The 19794-nt window shown below is 42.5% G+C and overlaps 1 protein-coding gene across 3 annotated transcripts; it reads left to right on the top strand.

The window, feature by feature from the left end:
- Positions 1–1025: 1025 nt before the first annotated feature.
- On the top strand, positions 1026–19432 carry tjp3 (tight junction protein 3). 3 transcript variants are annotated; one of them, XM_083970859.1, is made up of 29 exons: positions 1026–1033; positions 7585–7641; positions 8116–8237; positions 8412–8514; positions 8627–8915; positions 9014–9117; positions 9234–9426; positions 9639–9714; positions 10113–10210; positions 10405–10501; positions 11077–11259; positions 11416–11501; positions 11895–11979; positions 12535–12623; positions 12891–12987; positions 13899–13987; positions 14074–14146; positions 14309–14382; positions 14686–14749; positions 14894–15050; positions 15545–15653; positions 15736–15955; positions 16045–16250; positions 16355–16450; positions 16569–16648; positions 16760–16970; positions 17086–17186; positions 17513–18091; positions 18455–19432. In XM_083970859.1, the coding sequence occupies exons 2-29, from the start codon at positions 7594–7596 to the stop codon at positions 18515–18517; spliced, it is 3792 nt and encodes a 1263-aa protein (XP_083826985.1). In that variant the 5' UTR covers positions 1026–1033; positions 7585–7593; the 3' UTR covers positions 18518–19432. The 3 variants fall into 3 exon arrangements, with proteins under 3 accessions (XP_083826985.1, XP_083826983.1, XP_083826984.1); XM_083970857.1 differs by lacking the exon at positions 1026–1033 and adding an exon at positions 3527–3952; XM_083970858.1 differs by lacking the exon at positions 1026–1033 and adding an exon at positions 4770–5088.
- The last annotated feature ends 362 nt before the right edge of the window (positions 19433–19794 follow it).

Here is a 19794-nt window from a genome sequence, read left to right as displayed (position 1 = left end):
ATTCACTATATTTATCATATTATGTAGTTACTTTTAAGATTAAGTATACAAAACCTTAAGTAGATTAATGAAATATGAAATTAGTTCCTCTGTGAAGGTCACAACATTACAATCAATTACTGTTTACATGTTAAAACAAAATAGAATAATACACTACACTAACAAAGGTTATTCTGCTGAATAATTATTTTTGTATTTTCCTGATGATACCACTGTAAAGATATTTTATCTGGAGTATATGTTGTTTTGTTGTGACTGTTGTATGTATAATGTAAAGGCCAAGCCATTACCCTGATGTTGTAAACACCTGTGCTCAGATACAAACCAAAAATGTTTCCATTCATAGAAAATATTAAAATGACCAGTTCTTGCCAATTACAGTAAAGTGTGTAGCATCACGTAAGTCAAAGGACTCTAAAAACATGGCAGAGGTATTCTATAGAGACATAGGTTCATCTTCAGATCTATACTTCTTCCTAAATATTTTTTTGGAGCCAAGAGATGAGATTATACAGCAGACTATTTCCCTTCACCTCCATCTCTGCTCATTTTACTGTATGTAAATCCAGGAAGTAAACTGATCTGTCTATGAAAAATAAACTGACAATTAGACTACTTTTTGTCTGTCACATCCTAACAGAATTACACAATCACAACACAACCTCGCAAAGCACACTGCCCGGCCTGTTTCTCTTTTAGCTCTCTTAATTTTACCCAAGTCAAATGATCACAAACATACAAACAAAAGTGGGAGGGTTCATTTGTGAGGAGGACGCGTTTCCGGTCGGTGACGCAGCACCCGGCGTGATGACGTCCTGAAACTCACCTGTGCGCTTGGCACGTCGGGTCGACGCCCCGCCTCTTCACCTGTCTTCAGGAAGATTTTGGAGAAACTTTTCAGACTACAGCAACAACAGCCAAAGCGAAGCCGACGATACATTGAACATTTCTACTGCGGATTGATAAACTCCGAGAGAGAGAAGAGAGTGACGGACGTCGACGCAACTAAAGCCCACAGACAGGAAGTCCACAGGTGCGTTAACTTACTGCTCTGCTCTGTCTGACGTTTCCTGGTGTACACAGGTGAAGCATGGCTATCAGCCAACAACACCTGGCGAAACTGAAGAGAATAATATTTGTGTTAATTCAAACCGTTTATTTTATTAAATAATCGTTTATTTTATTAAATATATTGTGAACCTTGCTCTCATAAGATTTAAGGTGGAGTTAGCTTCGACTGGATGTACACAACTAGGCAATAGCCTAAGCCAAAGCATATTCTTTATCGTCTAAAAACCCCTTATCCTCTTTGAGTGCAGAGGTAATTATCTCAGCTGTGGTTATCATAGGATGTGTATTGATTAATAGCAATTTATTTTGGTGGGATTAGACAGCTATATGTTATGTGTGTGTTGAGTTTTGTGTGTGTGGGTGGGCGGGTGGGTTGGGGTGGCTGACAGCCTCAAGCCCCACTTTTCCTGATGCTCACCTTACTGGTTCTGCCACACATGCAGGTTTCTACCTGCCTGCCATAGTATTTCACAATAGTTTCGACTGTGCATTCCCCAACAGCTGCGTCTTCCTTTCACCAGATCACAGTCACTGTATTTAGCTACTGTTGTAGCTGTTGGACCAAAGGCAACACAGTGCATTTAGTCTAATGTTATTGCTTAGGCCGCTGACAGATTCTGGCTCGGGCCAAATCTTTATGGATTTTTAGAAATTAAATCCTGAATTAAATGGAAGTGTTTTGATCAGTGCTTAAGGTTTCAGTTTGCTGGGATCCACAACCTGCCCACAAACATCTTAAAGCAACCATGATATCTGTGACCCAGCACATTTCCTGAAAATGAAAAGGGAAAGTTTTAATATCGCCTATTGATTAATCGGTTGATACCAGCAAATCTAAGTACTTCATCTAACTGCTGACGTTAACACTGGTGATGTAAACACCTACAACCTCTGCAAAAATCCCCCGAGATGTATATTATGGCCTGTATATCACATCCCATTACTCAACCCAATACATCCTTCATAAAAAGTGGTTGATTTATATCTTAGTTAGTTGTTATATCTTCATATATCTTCATATTTATATCTTTTAGTTAGTTAACAAACAGTCATTTGCTGACTGATGTGTGAGTCACGATTACATGCTTGACGGCTACATGAGGTTGTTTCCAGCTCAATAGCACGCATGATGTTGTTGTGCCTAGTTCTGTAAACATTTCACAGTCCAGTTTGGTTCAGCTTCAACAACAGGAAACACACAAGACTTTTTGCATTTGCGATTTGTGTCTGATCGCTGTATAAATTTGATTCAGCTTCATTTGGTTCAGATTTCTTCTTGGATGACCCTTTAAACATTGTGCAGTCATCTGTATGGGAGTGCAGGAGGATGCAAAGTGGTTGCTTGCAGTACTTGAGCACTGTTGACAGCACATGCCATGTGTAGCTCGCAGTAACACTGAGTGTGTGGCCTTGGCCTGTGTAATTACAGCCGCTCTGTAAACCTCTGGAGTATTTGTCCTCTAAAGCTGGATATTTACCGAGAGAAGCTTTGCTGTTCCTCATTAACCTCCAACCACTGTGTGTTGAAGTCTGTCTAAGGCTTTGTGCCTCTCTCTGTCATTCTTATTTATCACTGTGGCTTGTTTGAGTGATAAACTGCTGGAGAATTTCACTCATGTCTCACTCTGAAAGCAGGAGCTCAAAGTTAAGCTCTTTACTCACCTGTAGTGGAACAAGGTGCTGTGGAGTTGAGTTGTTAGTTTGCATGTTGGTGGACCGGCAGGAGCGTCTTAAAATAAAAGAAACATGCCGACAGAGAAGCCATTGACACTGAGTGATTATTTACCTACTGTAGGGGCACGCCTTCGTCAAGTGTTTGTTTTAGTAACAGTAGTGGTTGTTTTCCATGCTCAGTTGCTACAGACCCATTAATAATTCAGCTCTGGTCCCCGACTGACCAGAGGCCAGGTCTTCCACCTGGCTGCACCCAAGTCAACTGCATGTGTTACTCAGCCACCACCTGTTCTCAAACGGACTTCAGTCTGTGGGTGAAAGTTCACTCATTTAGGAAGTGCTAAATATTAAAATGTGAAATATTGATATCACTTTTGCCCCTTGGTGCTCCCTCCTTTGGCTCCATGTCACTGTGACTGTGCTCCTGACAGGGCAGGGCACTGATAGTCAGAGATTTGCCGCACGCCCGGGCGTGCACGCATGTTAACCATGAAAGAGAGATACCATCAAGGCTCTGAGTTGCCACAGTGCTATTTCCTGATCCTGAAACACAGCAGGGTCTGTGTAGGAACCCAGGAAACTTTACGCAGGGCAAGCAGACCTATACCGTAGCAAACAGCCCGTCAATTATTAACGGCCCAGTGCTCTCATTCCCCGGACGTAACCATAGCACCCAGTAGACTGAAACGCAGCCAGCAGCCTGGGACCTGCTGCTGTTGCCCTGTGGGAAAGCCTACAATTTAACCAAGAAGCTCACATACCATTGACAGTGGGAGCAAGTGGACCTGTTTGACTCTCTGAACCGCTCACAAAGAGGAATAATTGAGGATACATGACTAAAATATCTGCAGGAATGGACACATGACAGCTCCGTCGGCAGGCAGAGGAATGTCAACTTATCACTGGACTTTTTTCCATTGTCTAGATTTTTAAATATTAAATATTTTTGGATGTCTTCTTGCCATGATGTCTCTCTCCATGGATTATTTGTCTTTTGGGGACAGACTGACTGCACAGACATTTACTGACCTGCACTGACCCACCTGGAGTTTTGTGTGTGTGTGTCCGTGACTGAGTTGGTCAGCAGGCGTTTTCAACAGCAGAAGGAGGCGACGCGCTTATCATGAATCTGACGCAGCGAATGAAACTGTTGAAGCACTTTGGTTCTGTGCCCCCAGAGCCTCCACCTCCGCTCCTGGTGGTGCCTGTAAGTGGATGCTCAGTGCTGTTTATTGTAATGAGAGCCAGTGCTGTCTGTTTTGGCTGATTATGTTTCCAGAACCACGTTGGTACATGTTGATTTATTTGTGCTGCACTTGATGAGTTTGAGCTCACTCTCCATAGCTACAGTAATAACAATATTAATGTCTTACACACTCTTTAAGCTTTGTCACTCCGCACAGATCATTTGGTAGGGTCATTATTACAAATGTATGTCTTTGGTTAGTTGGACTTCAGTCAGGCTCCCAGAACTTTATTTTTAGTTCATTGATTTAATTAGTCTAAATACACAGAGTCATCAGCTTATAAAAAAGGTCAAATATCCATAGATGTATGTTCTACAGCTCCTTCTTGCACATGTACTACATCTGTCAGTAAGACAGCCCAAGAAAAGGTTCTGATCAATTGTGATTAACATATTGCCATTTTTGGACATATGATAGGCTAAATCATCAAAGGTTTCATTAATGTATCAATTTGTATTTTTAAAAAAACCACGGAGAAATATGTTGTCATACTTGAAAGCAGAAATTCTGTGGTATAAAGGATCAATAATCGATAACATTCTTTCTATTTCTTCGTATGTAATCATAGATTTCTTTAAAATGTCCAATTTCACAGTAGTTAGTATTCAGCACTTCAGACTGTATCCATGTCTGTTACATTGAAGATACTTCACTCATCTGATATCTGTTTCTGGGCGTTGATGTGCAGCAGTGCAGCTCCACCTTAAATCCATGTTTATGAAAGGGCACTAGAGAGTGACTGTGAGAGTGGGCAAAGGCTGGGTGGGGGAGGAGCGCCCCCGCCCAGGTGAGGTCTCTCCTAGATGTGTGTGTTTTCTCCCCCCGCTCAGAGAGAAAGCTCCACAGCTGGTCATATTACAGATAATTTCAGCAGGAGATCAGGTTCCTGCTGGACAGACTCATCCATACGGAGCTGATGTGAGGAGGGAGTAACCAGAGGTGGATAATAATGGGAGCTCAGATTGTTGGGTTTTTGGTGTTGCCATATGGAATATAAGGAGCTGGCTGGCTGTTGATCGAGCACCGGAGGCCGCAGGTGTTTTGTTCAGCTTAGAAATCCCAGTGGGAAATGGAAGTGAGGTTCAAGGACCAATTGGTAAGTGGATAGGGAGGAAAACAAATGGTCTTTTACGGAACGCCACAGTGCAAAGTGATCGTACCTATGCGCCTGTTAAAAAAGAACAAAGGACATAAAGTTTTAATGAGGAGTCCTCACTGAAAGGTTGAACGTGCAGGACTGCAGGCCGTGGGTCTAAACCAGGCCTCAGTCAGTTTACTTTATCTGTTTTTGTTGTGTTTTTTGGAATTTTCTTTTCCAGTTAAAATTTGATAAACATCTGATCCTTACAGGGGCTTTGTAGCACATCTTTACAGTTTGTCCATGACTCATTTTATGAAACTGTATGATTGTAACTGAAAGGATTTTTAACACAGACATAACACACATACCTAGAAAATTACTTGATGGAGGACTGATAACACAACTATTTGCCTGTGGTCTTGATGTCTGTCTTTTCTTTCAGTTGTGGGTTTGTATCAAATACATGATCATGTCCTACATCCATGGTTAAAGTTTAACTGATTCTATCAGCAGTGCGTGCTTGTGATTCAGCTACACAAGTCTGTTTGAATATAGGTCAGTCAGAGAGTTGTGACAGTGTATTGACAGAGGTCTCCTCCTCAGTAGGACAGCATGTAGCTGGATGAAGTTAGTTTTGTCTTTGCTCTTTGCTTTGTTCAGTTTGCTTCAGTTGTTGCCTCGGCTACATGGGTAGCCGAGGCAAATGGGTAAATGGGTTTCTGATCCAGATGTTCAGCAACACTCTGCTTCAATATTCTGTATTTGACTGACTTGTAATCTTAAATATACAGATTTGTTCATCTTTTCAAACATGGGCCATCCACACACTTGTATGAGCTTTGCCTCTTGCTTCGCTCATGATGACCTGTGCCCTCTCAAGCCACGACTAACTGCAGTGAAACTATAACGGCTTCAGGTATCAGTGTTAGTCTAGATCCAGTTGCACTCAGAAACCCCATAGGCAGCTTTTATTTGCGCTATCGGGTTTATGATTAACCTGGTCAAACAACAACCTACTGTTCACAGGTCACACACTCTTCACCTACACACCTGGTTTCCACTGACAGTCAGTTTCAGATTTTTGTGGCAATCATATTTTGAGATTAGTTTGTTTTTTTCAGTTATTTATTGCTATATGTTGATAAGAAATTGAACTTTGTAAAAAGATAAAGAACCAGCAAAATTATATAGTGTTTTATATAGTGAGTTTGTGCTCAGTGAGTTTTTAATGTCCTATTGTTGTGCTGTTAATGTTAATAGATGTAAATTCCACTCTAGTGTTTGAACAAGCTACAGTTTTTATGACCTGACTACAATAGTACATCACTGTGCCACTGATTTAGAGCCGGCTTTACTTGTTCTCATTTTAAATGTGTGTCTTCCTCGCTCAGTGAAGCTCAGTCAATGACCAGACCACACTTTGTTTGGTTTGGTTTTGAAATGTCCTAGTATGTGGAAAATGAGAAACACGAGCGGCATGCCGCCGTGTTGGTGCAGATAAAGATCTGTGTGTAAAAGTTTGTGTTAACTAGTAGTTTATGTGAAATGCTGTTTTTGAGGAAAAAAATATTTTCAGGAAAAAGGTTTACTGAAGAGTGGAATAAAGGAATAAAGAGGTCTGTGTCAGAAACAGTAGGAGAGCCCCTCGTACAGTGCAGTCGACAAGTTCTTTCTCTGGTGGTTTCATAATAATATAATACATGACCGAGGTGTCTCGTAAAACAACAACAGTCTTTGAAGGAGCAGCAGCACTGAGAACTTGACTGTCAACAAATGCTCCGCTGTTTCACGAAGCTTAGGGGTCGAGAGATTTGACTGTTTACAGAGTCAAAGTGAGCACGGAGCAGAGCAGCCATGATGTGTCTGACACTGAGAAGGAGAGAACATTTGTCTCCAGACCAACAACAACTCAGCTAGTCTAAAGAGAATTAACTACCAGCTATTGAATAAAACCAAACTAGTATACCTTTTAACATGTGTTGGTTGCAGCCTGTTAGATGTCATGATACAATGCTTTTCTGTGTCATATGTGACAGTTAACTGAACATATTAGACTGTTGGGTTGTGGTGAACAGGTTTTTGTCATCGTTTTTATTACCAAATGATTATTTTATTAATGCATAAAATGAGTTATAAATCAAGTCAGTTCCAGCTGTTTGTCTCTGAACAAGGTGTTTCTGTGTGTGTGAGTGTGCCAACTGAACAAGCCCCAGTGTTGTCAGCACACACACACATACACACACACACACACACACACACACTGTAGCCCCTCCTCCATACCGGTCAGGCAGGATTCAGACAGGTGAGAGCATGCTAAGATCAGGTTGGGCCGTACACACACTCTAGTTGCTCAGCTCTGGCACAACTGTCCTCCTTGTAAGGACTCGGATTATATAATCAGAAGAATAAATTCTGTTTTAAAAATGTCAAAGTAAAATATTGAATTAAATATTGACATAAGTCTAGGATCCTTCTTATGATTGTTGTTTATGTTTTTTTTTTCCTTTCCAGAAACCAGGCATGGAGGAGTTAACAATATGGGAGCAACATACAATAACACTAAACAAAGTAAGTGGCTTAAACCATTTTCAGAGATGTGTTAGAGGTTATGATAAATGTGAGCAGCGACCACTTGTCTTTGTGCATCAGTGCTTCTCGCTCTGTGCTCAGAAGCTTCAGAAATGCAGAGGTGAAAGTTGAGCCTCCGCGTCTGGCACAGAGGCAGCTTCACTATTGTTTGCGGGGCTATTGTGGGGGATTTGTGGGTTTTGAGGTGGACCATGCTTGAGACCTCTCACAGCTCTGACTCCAGCAGGAATTTGTAGCTACACACCCTGCTACACCCCACAGCACCAGCTGTTGACTGGAATGTGCCCCTTCCTCCTCTATCTTTCTGCTGTATCTCCCGTTCAGGCTCGGGCTCTACCCACCTACTTTCCTGCATTCTTTCTCTTGACTTAAAATGTGTCACTCTTTCATGTCCTTCTCTCTGCCTTGCCTCCCTTTTTTAAAAATAAAAATCCCATCCTCTCATAATTGCAGGATCCCAAGCTGGGGTTTGGTTTTGCCATATCTGGAGGCAAGGACAAGCCCCACCCAGATGGGGATACAGCTGTGGTGGTGTCAGATGTGCTGCCAAATGGACCAGCCATGGGACGACTCTTGTGAGTTGACCACCATCACCCTTACCGGAACTTTTTTTTTTTTTTTTTACAGTTGGACTGTTTACATAAAAACTATATGATCATTCGTCTGATTGAATGTGTAAATTTACCTTGAAGGTGCGTGAAGCCACCAAATGAACCACACTCAAGCCTGTGTTTCCTTGTGTCTTGCAGCACTAAAGATAATATTGTGATGGTGAACGGAACGTCCATGGAGAACGTCCACTCCAATTTCACCATACAGGTCCTGAAATCATGTGGGAAGACTGCAAATGTGGTGAGTACTAAGCCGAAGCACCATCCAAAATATCCAGATTACTTCCTATCTCTGGTACATTACCGCTTCCTTGTCTCTAAATCTTTGTCTCCCTCCACCTTACCCTGTCCAGACGATAAAACGCCCCCGCAAGATACAAATCCCAGCCACAACCAGGCCGACTCGGGCTGCCTCGCAGTCTAACCTGCTGGATCCCGACCCTCCCAGACGACAACGACGCTACTCTGACGGCAGTGACAACCGAGACGCCGGTCGCTACAGAGCCCGCAGTGCGACGCCCGATCGCAATGGACACGGAAACACGCTGCCTTTAATGTCATCTGGCTACAAGAGGCTACCACACCAGGACGTTGCAGACAAGCCCATCAGAACTACTCTGGTTAAAAAGAAGGTCACAGATGGTACGACTTATGGGAGAAACTTAGCTTTTGAGAGACAAAAAACAATCCACAACTCAACAAATTTAATCTGGACACCTGTTGTTTTCCTTTTTCTGCAGAGTATGGACTGAAGCTGGGGAGTCAGATCTTTATCAAGCACATGACAGAAACAGGCTTGGCTGCAAAGGAGGGAACGCTGCAGGAGGGAGACCTCATTCTCAAGGTGGAAATTTGACTGATTAAACTGAAATTTCAAAGCATTAAGTCATTAAAAAGCCCATAAGAAGAAATAGCGTAAATCCACAGTTTATGTGAAACTATTTTATATCCTTCAACCAGATCAATGGCATGACCACCGAGAACCTATCATTACTGGAAACCAAGCATCTGGTGGAGAAGAGTAGAGGCAAACTGACCATGACGGTCCTCAGGGACGACCGCAAGTTCCTGGTCAGCATCCCAGAGGTGGAGGACAGCGCCCCCAACAGCGAGGACGACCGCCACCGCCGCGACAGCAGCTCCGAGCTGGAGGGTGAGAGAGGGAGACGGGGGGAGTAGTAAATGTGAGCAGTACATGCTGAATTGATTGAAAGTGAGTTAATTACTCTTCATGTGTGTAAAGAAACAGGTAATGACATGAATGAGTGAAAAATAAAAGGAGAAGATTTTTTTTTTTTTTTTTAAAGAAGGAATCACTCATTGAAGGATTTTGACTGATCGTTGTTATTTTCCATTTCCCATCAGACATTTCAGACCTTGATGCAGACATGCCCATTCGCAGAACAGCCCGTCCACCTACCAGAGAGAAACGGACACGCAGGTACAGACAGCATCCACCCAACACAACACCTGATGGCATGTGATAAACCTGTAGTAGAGGTAGTAGTTGTTCGCCAACACACACAATCATGTCAGTGTGTCCATCTACCCGCATCATAGTTTCACTTTCTAACCACCAAACCATCTCCTCAGCACTTACACACTGGTTTTAACACATTGTCGTTTGTGTATCATTCCCATCCCACATCATCATTGATAATGTTCAAAGCAAACAGATAGTGAAAATATAGCACATAAAAATTATAATAATATTAATATATTAGGCTGTTGTCTGTGGTGTTTGAGATTCTTCCAGCTCATAATGTAAAGCAGTAAAACCTGAATTGGTTTTTGATTTTTAAAACACTGACTTTTTTTTCTTTCTTTTTTTTTATCCAGAACGAGAGCTGAACCACCCCCGGCCAAGTCTCGAGACTCATCACCTGTGCGCTCAACCTTGTCCCGGCCTCCTGCGAGAAACTACGCCCCCCGCAGAGGTCAGTTCTGCAGAGAATCCCTCGCTCACAGCACACACACACAGACATGCTCAAACACTGACTGCGTTACATTGCGTAGTGTGATATTGAGGCAAACTGTGACTTGTTTTGTGTGACATTGAGATTGAAATCCAAAATGTGTAGGTCTAAATGGCCAGATGCATCGAGTTGATGATTTGTTCTTGTTTACTCAGCTCCATATGAGTCGGAGTCTGATCGCAGCGCCTCCCCTCCTCCTGTCAGAAGAGACAGAGACAGTCCAGAAGTGAAGGATCAGTCCAGTCGCTACAAGTCAGTTCAATCACATTTTTCATTTCTCTTTTTTTTCTTTGTGATGATGATGATAATAATACAATGAGTGTTTGGACAGATCAAATATATTTATTCCGGAGCAGTGAAACAAGGGTTATTAATTTATTTGATCTAAGAAACTTGCAAAAATGTTACTATACAGTGAACTTTGCAGCTATTCTGTGTCAGTCCCACAAGACTGGGTTAGTTTCTATAGTTTTAATCATAATTCACAATAATAAGAGCTGGAAACATTTAAAATATTTATTTCAGTTTCACTTTTAGTGTGTTAGTGATAAAACGATGGACCAGCACACTGTAGTAATTGTTGCTTTCAGTGCTCCGTCTTTAATTGCACATATCCCTGTCTGAAACCTTTGTCATGCACCTCACCCTCCCTACTGAGAAATGTGTAAGAGCAGCCAAGAAATCAAGTTTCTCCATCAGTAAACCAGCTAGAGTAAAGACTTCCTTACAGACAGTTTAGATGACCTAAATTCACTTTGATTGGTCGTTACACAAATCAGACGGTGTGGATTTGATCTGATTTTGTTATTGTTTTTCTCTCTCTGCAGAGCTCTCTCTGGTGTGTCCACCCTCCCCAACCCCCGCTCCTCTCCTGTAGCCCACAACTGGAACGCCTCTCGTGCTCCCTCCAACGCCTCGCGGCCACGCAGGCCAGTGTCGGACTCTGACTCTGACCGCAGTGCTTCCCCTCCTCCACGCAAAGCGAGCCCGCGGCCAGACAGCAGATACAAGTAAGATCAAGCTTGATGATGTCTCATCAATAAGATAATAATTATACGAGGAGCTGCCAAGCAGGGGTCTGTAGGATTTTCAGTAGTCATAACAGTTCAACATCTTTTGTCTTTTGTGTGACTGTGTTTCTTTCTGTGGTCTTGTTTTTCCCACAGAGTTCTCCCTGATCTGCCCCACCCCATCCCTGTTCGCCAGGAGCCACCAAGGAGGGTCAACTCTCCTGTCAGAGTCCCACCCCCAGGTCAGCACACACACACACACACACACACACACACACACACACACACACACACACACACACACACACACACACTTCAACAATCCATATCCCGGACTGTGACAACTGTTCGACAATATTTGCGTAGTCCTTCAGTGTTTCAACAGACAAATAAAGCTCAAGACAGAACAAATACTCAGTGTCTCTTCATATAGATTCATAAATCCCATTGCCAAGAAGATATCTTTGTTCTGTGTAAGAGAACACATTTTAAGCCACAGTTTTACACAAGTATTAATGCTAAAATACTGTATCAACTGAAACTAAAAACATTACGTTGTAATGGATGATATCAAACACTTTTTATGCTGATTTCACACTGAGAGCCAAACTAAATGTTGTTCTCTTTTGTCTCAGACTCTGGGTCTGAGTCGGACGGCAGCTCGGGGCCTCCTCAGAGGCACAGCACCTCACACAGTCAAGACTCCCTCAGTCGATACAGGTACAGATGAAGGTCTGCTCAACCCCCACCCACACCCCCCTCCTGAAACCTAACAAGATCTCATGGACTGGAAACTGAGCAGACTGTGCATGTCTATGTCCATATTAACATTAGATAATCATACATTTATTTACTTTTAAACGATAGATTACCCACTTCTGTCTTGTGATTGCTTTGATTTGCTCATTTTATAGCCTTTGATTTTGCTTGTTTTGTGTTTTTTGACTGTGTACTGTGTATAATTGTTTGTGTTGACATTTTGTTAACCGAAATAAAAGTGACTTTCACTGAACATGTCCCTCTCCTGTATGTGGCAAAGAGTTGATTAAACACAGGAAACTTAGAAATGAAGCAACAATAATGCAATCAAACATCTTTAAAATAGCCCCCGATGTACTGATCAGTCCCTCCCCCAGAGATACTAAGGTGAATATTCAACATTTCAGTCTCAGCAATTATTATCACATCAGCCACAGTTCCCCCCCTTTTCGAGACGTAACTGAGATTTGTTGTCTTCCTCCTCCCTCACTCCCGCCTCCCTCTCTTCTCTTCCAGAGTCCTGCCAGAAGTCGCCCTGCAGCCGCAGGTGGAGCCACCGCGATGGACGCCCGCCAGTGCCACTGCCAGTAAATCACCACAGAAAGGTGTGTGCATAATGAAGTGCTTGATTGTGTTTGTCAGAAGCATTATGAAAGGTTGTAGAGGGAGCTTACGTGTGTTCCTCTGTCAAATGTATATTATTTTGAAAAATGGCAAACTCATATTTTGTGGCTTGTATCTAACTTTTTTTGTCTTGATAATGTATAAAGTTATCTACATTTTTTAAACACTGGCGAAATAACTTCTATTTAGATTAATCCAAAACAATATAGGAAAGTACAAAAATGGTTGTTGGTTTATGGTCTTCACAGCTCATTCAGATTCTGAGTCAGAAGCCAGTTATGCATCCGTCCCTCGGAGGGAGTCGACAGACAGTGGAAACTCCAACACGGGCGTCAACAGATACAGGTGAGAGACACTTAATACACAGTTTAATGTCAGAAAAATCTTGACCATCTACAACATTTGAGGCGTTAGTTACCAGCATTCAACCAGCTGATTGTCAACTGCTGAAAGACTTTATAATTAAAAGAACTCAAACTTCCTGTCTCATAAAATTGTCAACTATAAACAGACCTGTGGTGTAAACCAGAAACCTAACTCTAAACTTAACCATGTCCTACAGAGGGTCTAAATTCAACCTCAGTCAAAGCTGTTGACAGTAAACCTGTGGTCTGTTGATAGTGACTAGAGCAGGTATACAATTCGAATATGGGCAGGTCACATAATATAGGTAGATATTCAACATTTTTACCTGACTGGTCTTCTACTCACGTGACCATACAGTGTCAACAGCAGAGTGTGGAGGAGTGTGTCAGTCAGGTTAGTCAGGATATCTGACACAGAGACTGAAAGAAAGACACAGAAGTCAAGAGATTAAAAGCTGTGTATTTAAATTAAAGGTTGAAACAAACTCTTCAACCTAATTGGTGCAGAAAACACTGTAGAAAGTTAGAAACTCTTCACACTGGAGATGTGTGAAGTCCTACTGAGTGGACGTGTGGTTGGTTAATCTGCTAAACACACACGCACACAGAGAGAGAGAGAGGAGTGTTGTCTGATTGTAAAACACTCTGTACACACTGGTGCACATGACACGACTTCCTGAAAAGATTGCATCACCTGATGTTTCAGTTAAACTGCAGAAAAATAACAGACGGCATTTGATACAACTCTTGCATTTTCACAGTGAACTCACTCATGATTACTCTGTTTGTACAAGAAGCTCTTAGGAAACATTTAAATACAGTAATTCTATATGATTATGATATACTGTATATGATATATGATTTTCCTACCAATCCTTTTGCTTCTGTCAGAGTCCTTCCTGAGACAAAGACCGCCTCAGTCACTGTAAAGAAGGAGCCCTCTCGTCGTGGCCCGTCACCCACCAGACCCCCTCCTGATGGTCAGTTTTTTCCACATACTCTATTCCTCTTTATTGTCGTCTAACGTTATAGACTAACCTATCCGTTATCTCTATTTGTTGCTCAGATTCCTCAGACTCAGACCAGCTTTCACATCTCAGGAGGTCTGGCAGCTCTGAGCGGGGGGACAACCACCGCAGGTACACGCTGATAGTTTACACTACATAACACAAAAATAGAGACCGTTAATGCAAATCGTCTTATTATAATTGTTAATTTCCTCCCCCATTGGGACATGTCCTCCAGCACTGCTGTAAAGATGTTACAGGAACATCACACATTATTTCTTCTCCTGCCCACAGTGCTCCCCGTGCTGCTAATGGGACGGGCACCCTCAGGTCTGGGATTTCAGTGAAGAGCAACCCGCCAGCCTACAGTAAGGCTCAAGACTAGAAATTACGTGACAAATCAACTGACAGAAAAGTTTGATAAATGTTTAATTCTTTCAGTTTAAGACATAAATGGCAGTCATTAATGAACTGTTTAGTAATTCGTCAAGTAAAGTTGCAATGTTTTTGCTAGTTAATGTGGTGCTGACTCAGAGCTTTGAGGGTTTTTTTTATTATTATTTTTTAAGAAATTAGATAATTGAATGTATAATGAGAAAATATAAGAACACAAATTAATAGCTGAAGGTGTTATATAATGAAGAATCTCACATTTTCTATTCCTCCTCCAGCCAAGCCTACAGAGGAGCCCATCTACTCTTTACCTCCAGATTCATACCCATCTCCTAATCCAGGGTGAGTCGTGGTGATAGTACCGGTCTATTCAACAACATATAGCAACATATTTTTATACATGTTTGAACCAGTTCATTCGCTACAGAACCAATAACAGCACAATCTAATTGCCTTGCATACTTCCTCTGGCTGTCTGTCTCTCAGGTACAGCTCAGACTTGCGCACAGTGTCGTTTGTGAAGGAGGGCAGCGTGGGCCTGAGGCTTGTGGGAGGCAACGATGTTGGCATCTTTGTGGGCGGAGTTCAGCCCAACAGCCCTGCATATGACCAGGGAATGAAAGAGGGAGACCAGATTATGCAGGTCAGATGTCCTAAACTGTATTTTGGGTTTAGTTAGTATATTATCATCACTTACAGTAAAATGGGGTATGAAGAGATTAATATTCAGTTCAGTGTCCAAATCCAGAAAAAACACTCCCCTGGTCAAAGCTCAGTAGTAACCCCAGTTTTGAAAAGTCAGCTGATTTTCAAGATTGTGCAGAGTTTGCGTCAGTCTGACAGAAATATGAGCGGTCAGCACAGTTCATGTTGTGCTCAGGGATTTCACAACAAATGTCACAGCTCAGAACAGCTGGAATAGGCACAGTTGAATTAATGGTTTTATTTTGTTTTTTAATTTATAACTCATCCTAATATGATCTAATAGTTCAGGATGTTAAATGATGATGTGAAATCTCACCGCGACAAGGAGCTGACAAAGGCTGGTGTTAAAGGTGTTTTTACAGTTTCTAAATGTCTTTTTAAAACGGATCCTCAAACTATCGTAACAGGGTTTTGTCTCTATTTCAAACAAAGGTAAACAAAGTCGACTTTGGCCATTTCACACGTGAAGAGGCAGCCAACTTTCTTCTGAACATCAAGAAAGGAGAACGAGTGGAAATCTGCTCTCAGAACAAGATGGACAGTAAGTGTGGCACAAATCTGATCACAGGACAACATCCTTTGAGTGACAGAATTGACCAATCCTGAATTTATTGACTCTTTAGTTTATAAGAAGATCATCAAGTCCAACCTGGCAGACAACTTCTACATCCGCACCCACTTTGACCATGAAGCAGAGGGACACATCGGCCTGAACTTCACCAGGGGAGAGGTGTTCAGGGTGGTGGACACAATGCATCGTGGGAAGCTGGGCAACTGGTTGGCCATCCGCATGGGGAACGACCTCCTCGAGATGGATAAAGGCACCATCCCTAACCAGGCCAGGTCCGGACGGGATAGATACAGAGATCGAGATTTCAAATTTGAGCAAGAGCAGTCATTCATCTTTTTAATCTATTGTTCATCTCCTGCAGGGCAGAGACACTGGCCAGCATCGAGCAGGCACAGCGAGTGACTGGAGAGAGACCGGTGTCAGGACCCAGAGCTGAATTCTGGAAACTACGGGGTCTCAGAGGGAACAAAAAGAATGAAAAGACCGGCCGTCGTAGTAGAGACGACCTGCTGCAGCTCACCATTCAGGGCAAATTCCCGGCCTACGAGAGAGTCCTACTCAGAGAAGGTTGTTTTTCATCCTGACTTGCAGATGATGTCATGCAGATTCACGCCCTAACTCGCAAACCTGTGGAACAGGTTTTAATGATCCTGATTTATTTGTGTCTGTAGCTAATTTCAAACGGCCCATTGTCATTCTGGGTCCTCTTAATGACATCGCCATGGAGAAGCTGGCTAGAGAGATGCCTGATGAATATGAGGTGGCAGGTTGGTTTCTTCTTTTGTCACTTTCTCACCTGATACTCAGGTTCAGAATAATGAATATGTTTCTGTCACATATTCTCCGTGTATTGTATTTGTAGTTATATGAACATTTCTTTTCCAGAAATGGTTCCTCGCAGCGGAGGAGGGGAGAGCGCCTCCACAGTTATTAAGCTTGACACTGTGAGGAAAATAGCAGAGAAGGTGAGCAGGAAAAGAGAGAGAAAAACACTCAACCAATAAGATCCTGTCCTCTTTTTGTTCTTTCTAGCCCTAACACCTTCTTTGCTTGTGTTTTTCTCTCTGTATCCTCAGGACAAACACCCCCTTCTGGACATCACCCCCACTGCAGTTGAGAGACTCAACTACATCCAGTACCACCCAGTGGTGTTGTTCTTGGACCCTCACACCCGCAAGGACGTGAAGGCCATGAGGCAGAGGTACAGCCCCAACTCCAACAAGAGCTCCAGACGCCTTTACTCGCAGGCGCTCAAGCTGAGGAAAGACTGCAGCCACCTGTTCGCAGGTAATGACACCTGAACCAAGTCCCGACATGTCACCTGAGAACACATTCGATTACAAAGGTGTAGCTGTAGCGGTTCATCCCGTGTATTCATTGATTTTTCTCCTGACTTTCCCAGCACGTATTGACCTGCAGCCTAACTCCAACATCTGGTACGAGACTCTGAAAGACAAGATACGCCACCAACAGTCCAAACCTGTCTGGGTGTCCGAAGTCACGGTACGACCAACAGCTGACAGTCAGAAAAATCAGTTTTAAGATGTTGTGACAACCTTGCATTTACTAATGCATTTTTAAAATGTGTTTTAAGTTTTTGATATGTGATAGGATTAGGAAAGAGGGTTATGAAAAATCTCAAAACAGCTAATTCCCTAAAGATGCAACATTTGTGTAAATCCTTAGTACAGATATTTAATTTATATCTAATACTTATATACAGTCGTTTCTCTCAATATAAGAGAGCTGGCACCTGTATTATCAATCCTACAGTTTAACTATCTCTCGTTGTCCAGTGTCCAACTTGTATAACTTTTCTGTCTGTCCAGTTGGAGAGCGGTGGAGAGCAGGACTTGGATGCTCTAGACCAAACCCAGTCAGACTACCTCAGCGCTGCCAGTGACCTGGAGGACACAGACGGAGAGGCCTTCACAGACGGAGAGGCCTACACCGACAACGAGGACCTCGAGGAGGCTTATCCCGGTCAAGAGGCGGCCAGGCTCCCGCGAGGCTCCAGGTCAGCTGGAGCCGCTTTAGCCCGATCATCCGAGCCGGCCTCCGGGCACCGCAGCCCCACCTTGGATCACGAGCCCCACGCCGACGACCACTCGCTCAGAGAAGTCCCACCTTTGATGCACATACCTGAGCCCAGATACAGCCGCCGGAGCAGACCCAGCCCACCTCACAGCCCCGTCGAGGAGGAAGACCCCTCTCATCGCAGTTTTACAGACTCAGACTTCAGCACTCTTGATGCAGTCGCCCCCACCACTCCATCAGATGGACCTCCAGATTTTATAGCCCCTGACCCAACCCTTCGGCACTCTGTAAAGGAGCCCACTTATGCTCAGGTGCAGCGTGAGAGCCCACAACAAGCAAGTCTGTCTCTCATTGAGGAGAAATTACAGCAGGTAGATGACGCTGTGCTTTCATTTAAAGGACCATCTGTGTCATATAACTCAAATTATGTTTAGAGGCAAAACATTTAGTTGATTCAATGCACCAGTAATGGGAGACTTGAAAGTATAAAGCTGCATTTCACAATTGAAAAACAACCCAATTAGTCCAAGATCCAGAAAAATGTTCTTTATTTTTTCCCTACTGAGCGCTAATTATTTCATATAACAGTACCTGCTTTGGACAGTGGTGGTCAGTATTTGGTTTGTAGTAAATAGGTGTAAAAAATCTCATCACTGTAGTTAATGCCTTTTTTCCATTATGAATAAACATTATGATAAATCCATGTTTCAAATCATTCCTGTCCTCTCCTCCAGGCTCGAGAAGCAGAGCCACAGGCACAAGCTGAGGATAATAAAGGCCCTAACTTCGTTGTGTAAGTCCTGTGGGTTCATTGAAGTTGTGAGAGTAAAACCAGACCGAGACTCTGTGCTGACACTTCTCTTCTGCCCTTCTACAGGTTAGCGCACCACCAAGCAGTCCAGTTCAGACGCACACAGATCAGAGGCAGTAACAGCTCTGAGGATGAGGAGGATGAAGAGGATGACATTGAATGGGGTCCTGCAACAGAACTTTAATCATAACAAGGATTAAAACTGGACTCTGACACAAACTTTCAACCTTTTCAACCTTGTATCTGAGGATGTGTGACGTCTGCGCTAGTTTCACCCTCAGATGTGGGATAGTAGAAACTGTTGCGTTCAAGATTTCTGTACATTTTTACTATGAGTGTTAACATCTCAAACAATGGCCCTGATATCAATGTTTAAAATAAGTGCCTAGTCTTTTCAGATTCTTATTTAAATAGCCCCATGTGAAACAAAATGCTTTGCCCTTTGTTATTTCTTTTGTATGTGACATAAACAAATTCTAGTTGTTAGAAACCAAGTCTGTTTTTATGGAAATATAGCAGGACATTTATGAAATATTTGAATTACTCCTTTAACTTTTTCTACATTAAAGTGTTCTCCTGATTTCAAAGTGGGTCTGTTCCCTCATACAGAGCCAAAGGCTTGAAAATGTCTCTGATGTGTTGTTTAATTTTAACCGAGTGTCACGTGAGTCAGCTCCACTCGGGCCAGTGGTAATAATCACTCAGATGACGTAATAGTGCCACTCATGAGACAATGTTTTGTCTCGATGTGGACAGTGGAATTTTTAAAACAGGGTGTGTTACACCAAATGTGGTAATAATGGCAATGTTGTGTGGAAATTTACATGAACCATGAGTCAGTTTGTTAACAACCGAGAAAAGTACCCAGACCTTTTTTTTTTATATTCATTATTAAAGCACTATATAAACAGATGTGAGGTGTGACATTTTTACCTGCGTTTATTTGTAGTTTTGACTTAGTTGAAAATATATTTGTGATTTTCAGAACTGAAAACTATCTCAGTGTAGTTTTACATCTCCTCCCTCTGGCTTCCTTCTGGATTTCCTCTGGATTTCTACTCATAACAAGTCGTTGAGCCGGTCAAAAGAGAGGAGGATGACTCTTTTTAAGTGATTAATTTATAATAATTAATTAATAAGGTAAAAACTCAGAAAACCCAAATAATCCAAGTCTGGATGAAAAGCATAACTGCTTTGTTGTGACATCACAGAGTTACATTAGTCCTCACAAGGCTTTTCGATTTTTCAGTGGACGGAGGTTTT

This window comes from Trachurus trachurus (assembly GCF_905171665.1).
Source record: "Trachurus trachurus genome assembly, chromosome: 4".
Classification (NCBI taxonomy): domain Eukaryota; kingdom Metazoa; phylum Chordata; class Actinopteri; order Carangiformes; family Carangidae; genus Trachurus; species Trachurus trachurus.
Note: the sequence above shows the minus strand (reverse complement) of the source record. Positions and strands in the feature narration are given on the sequence as shown.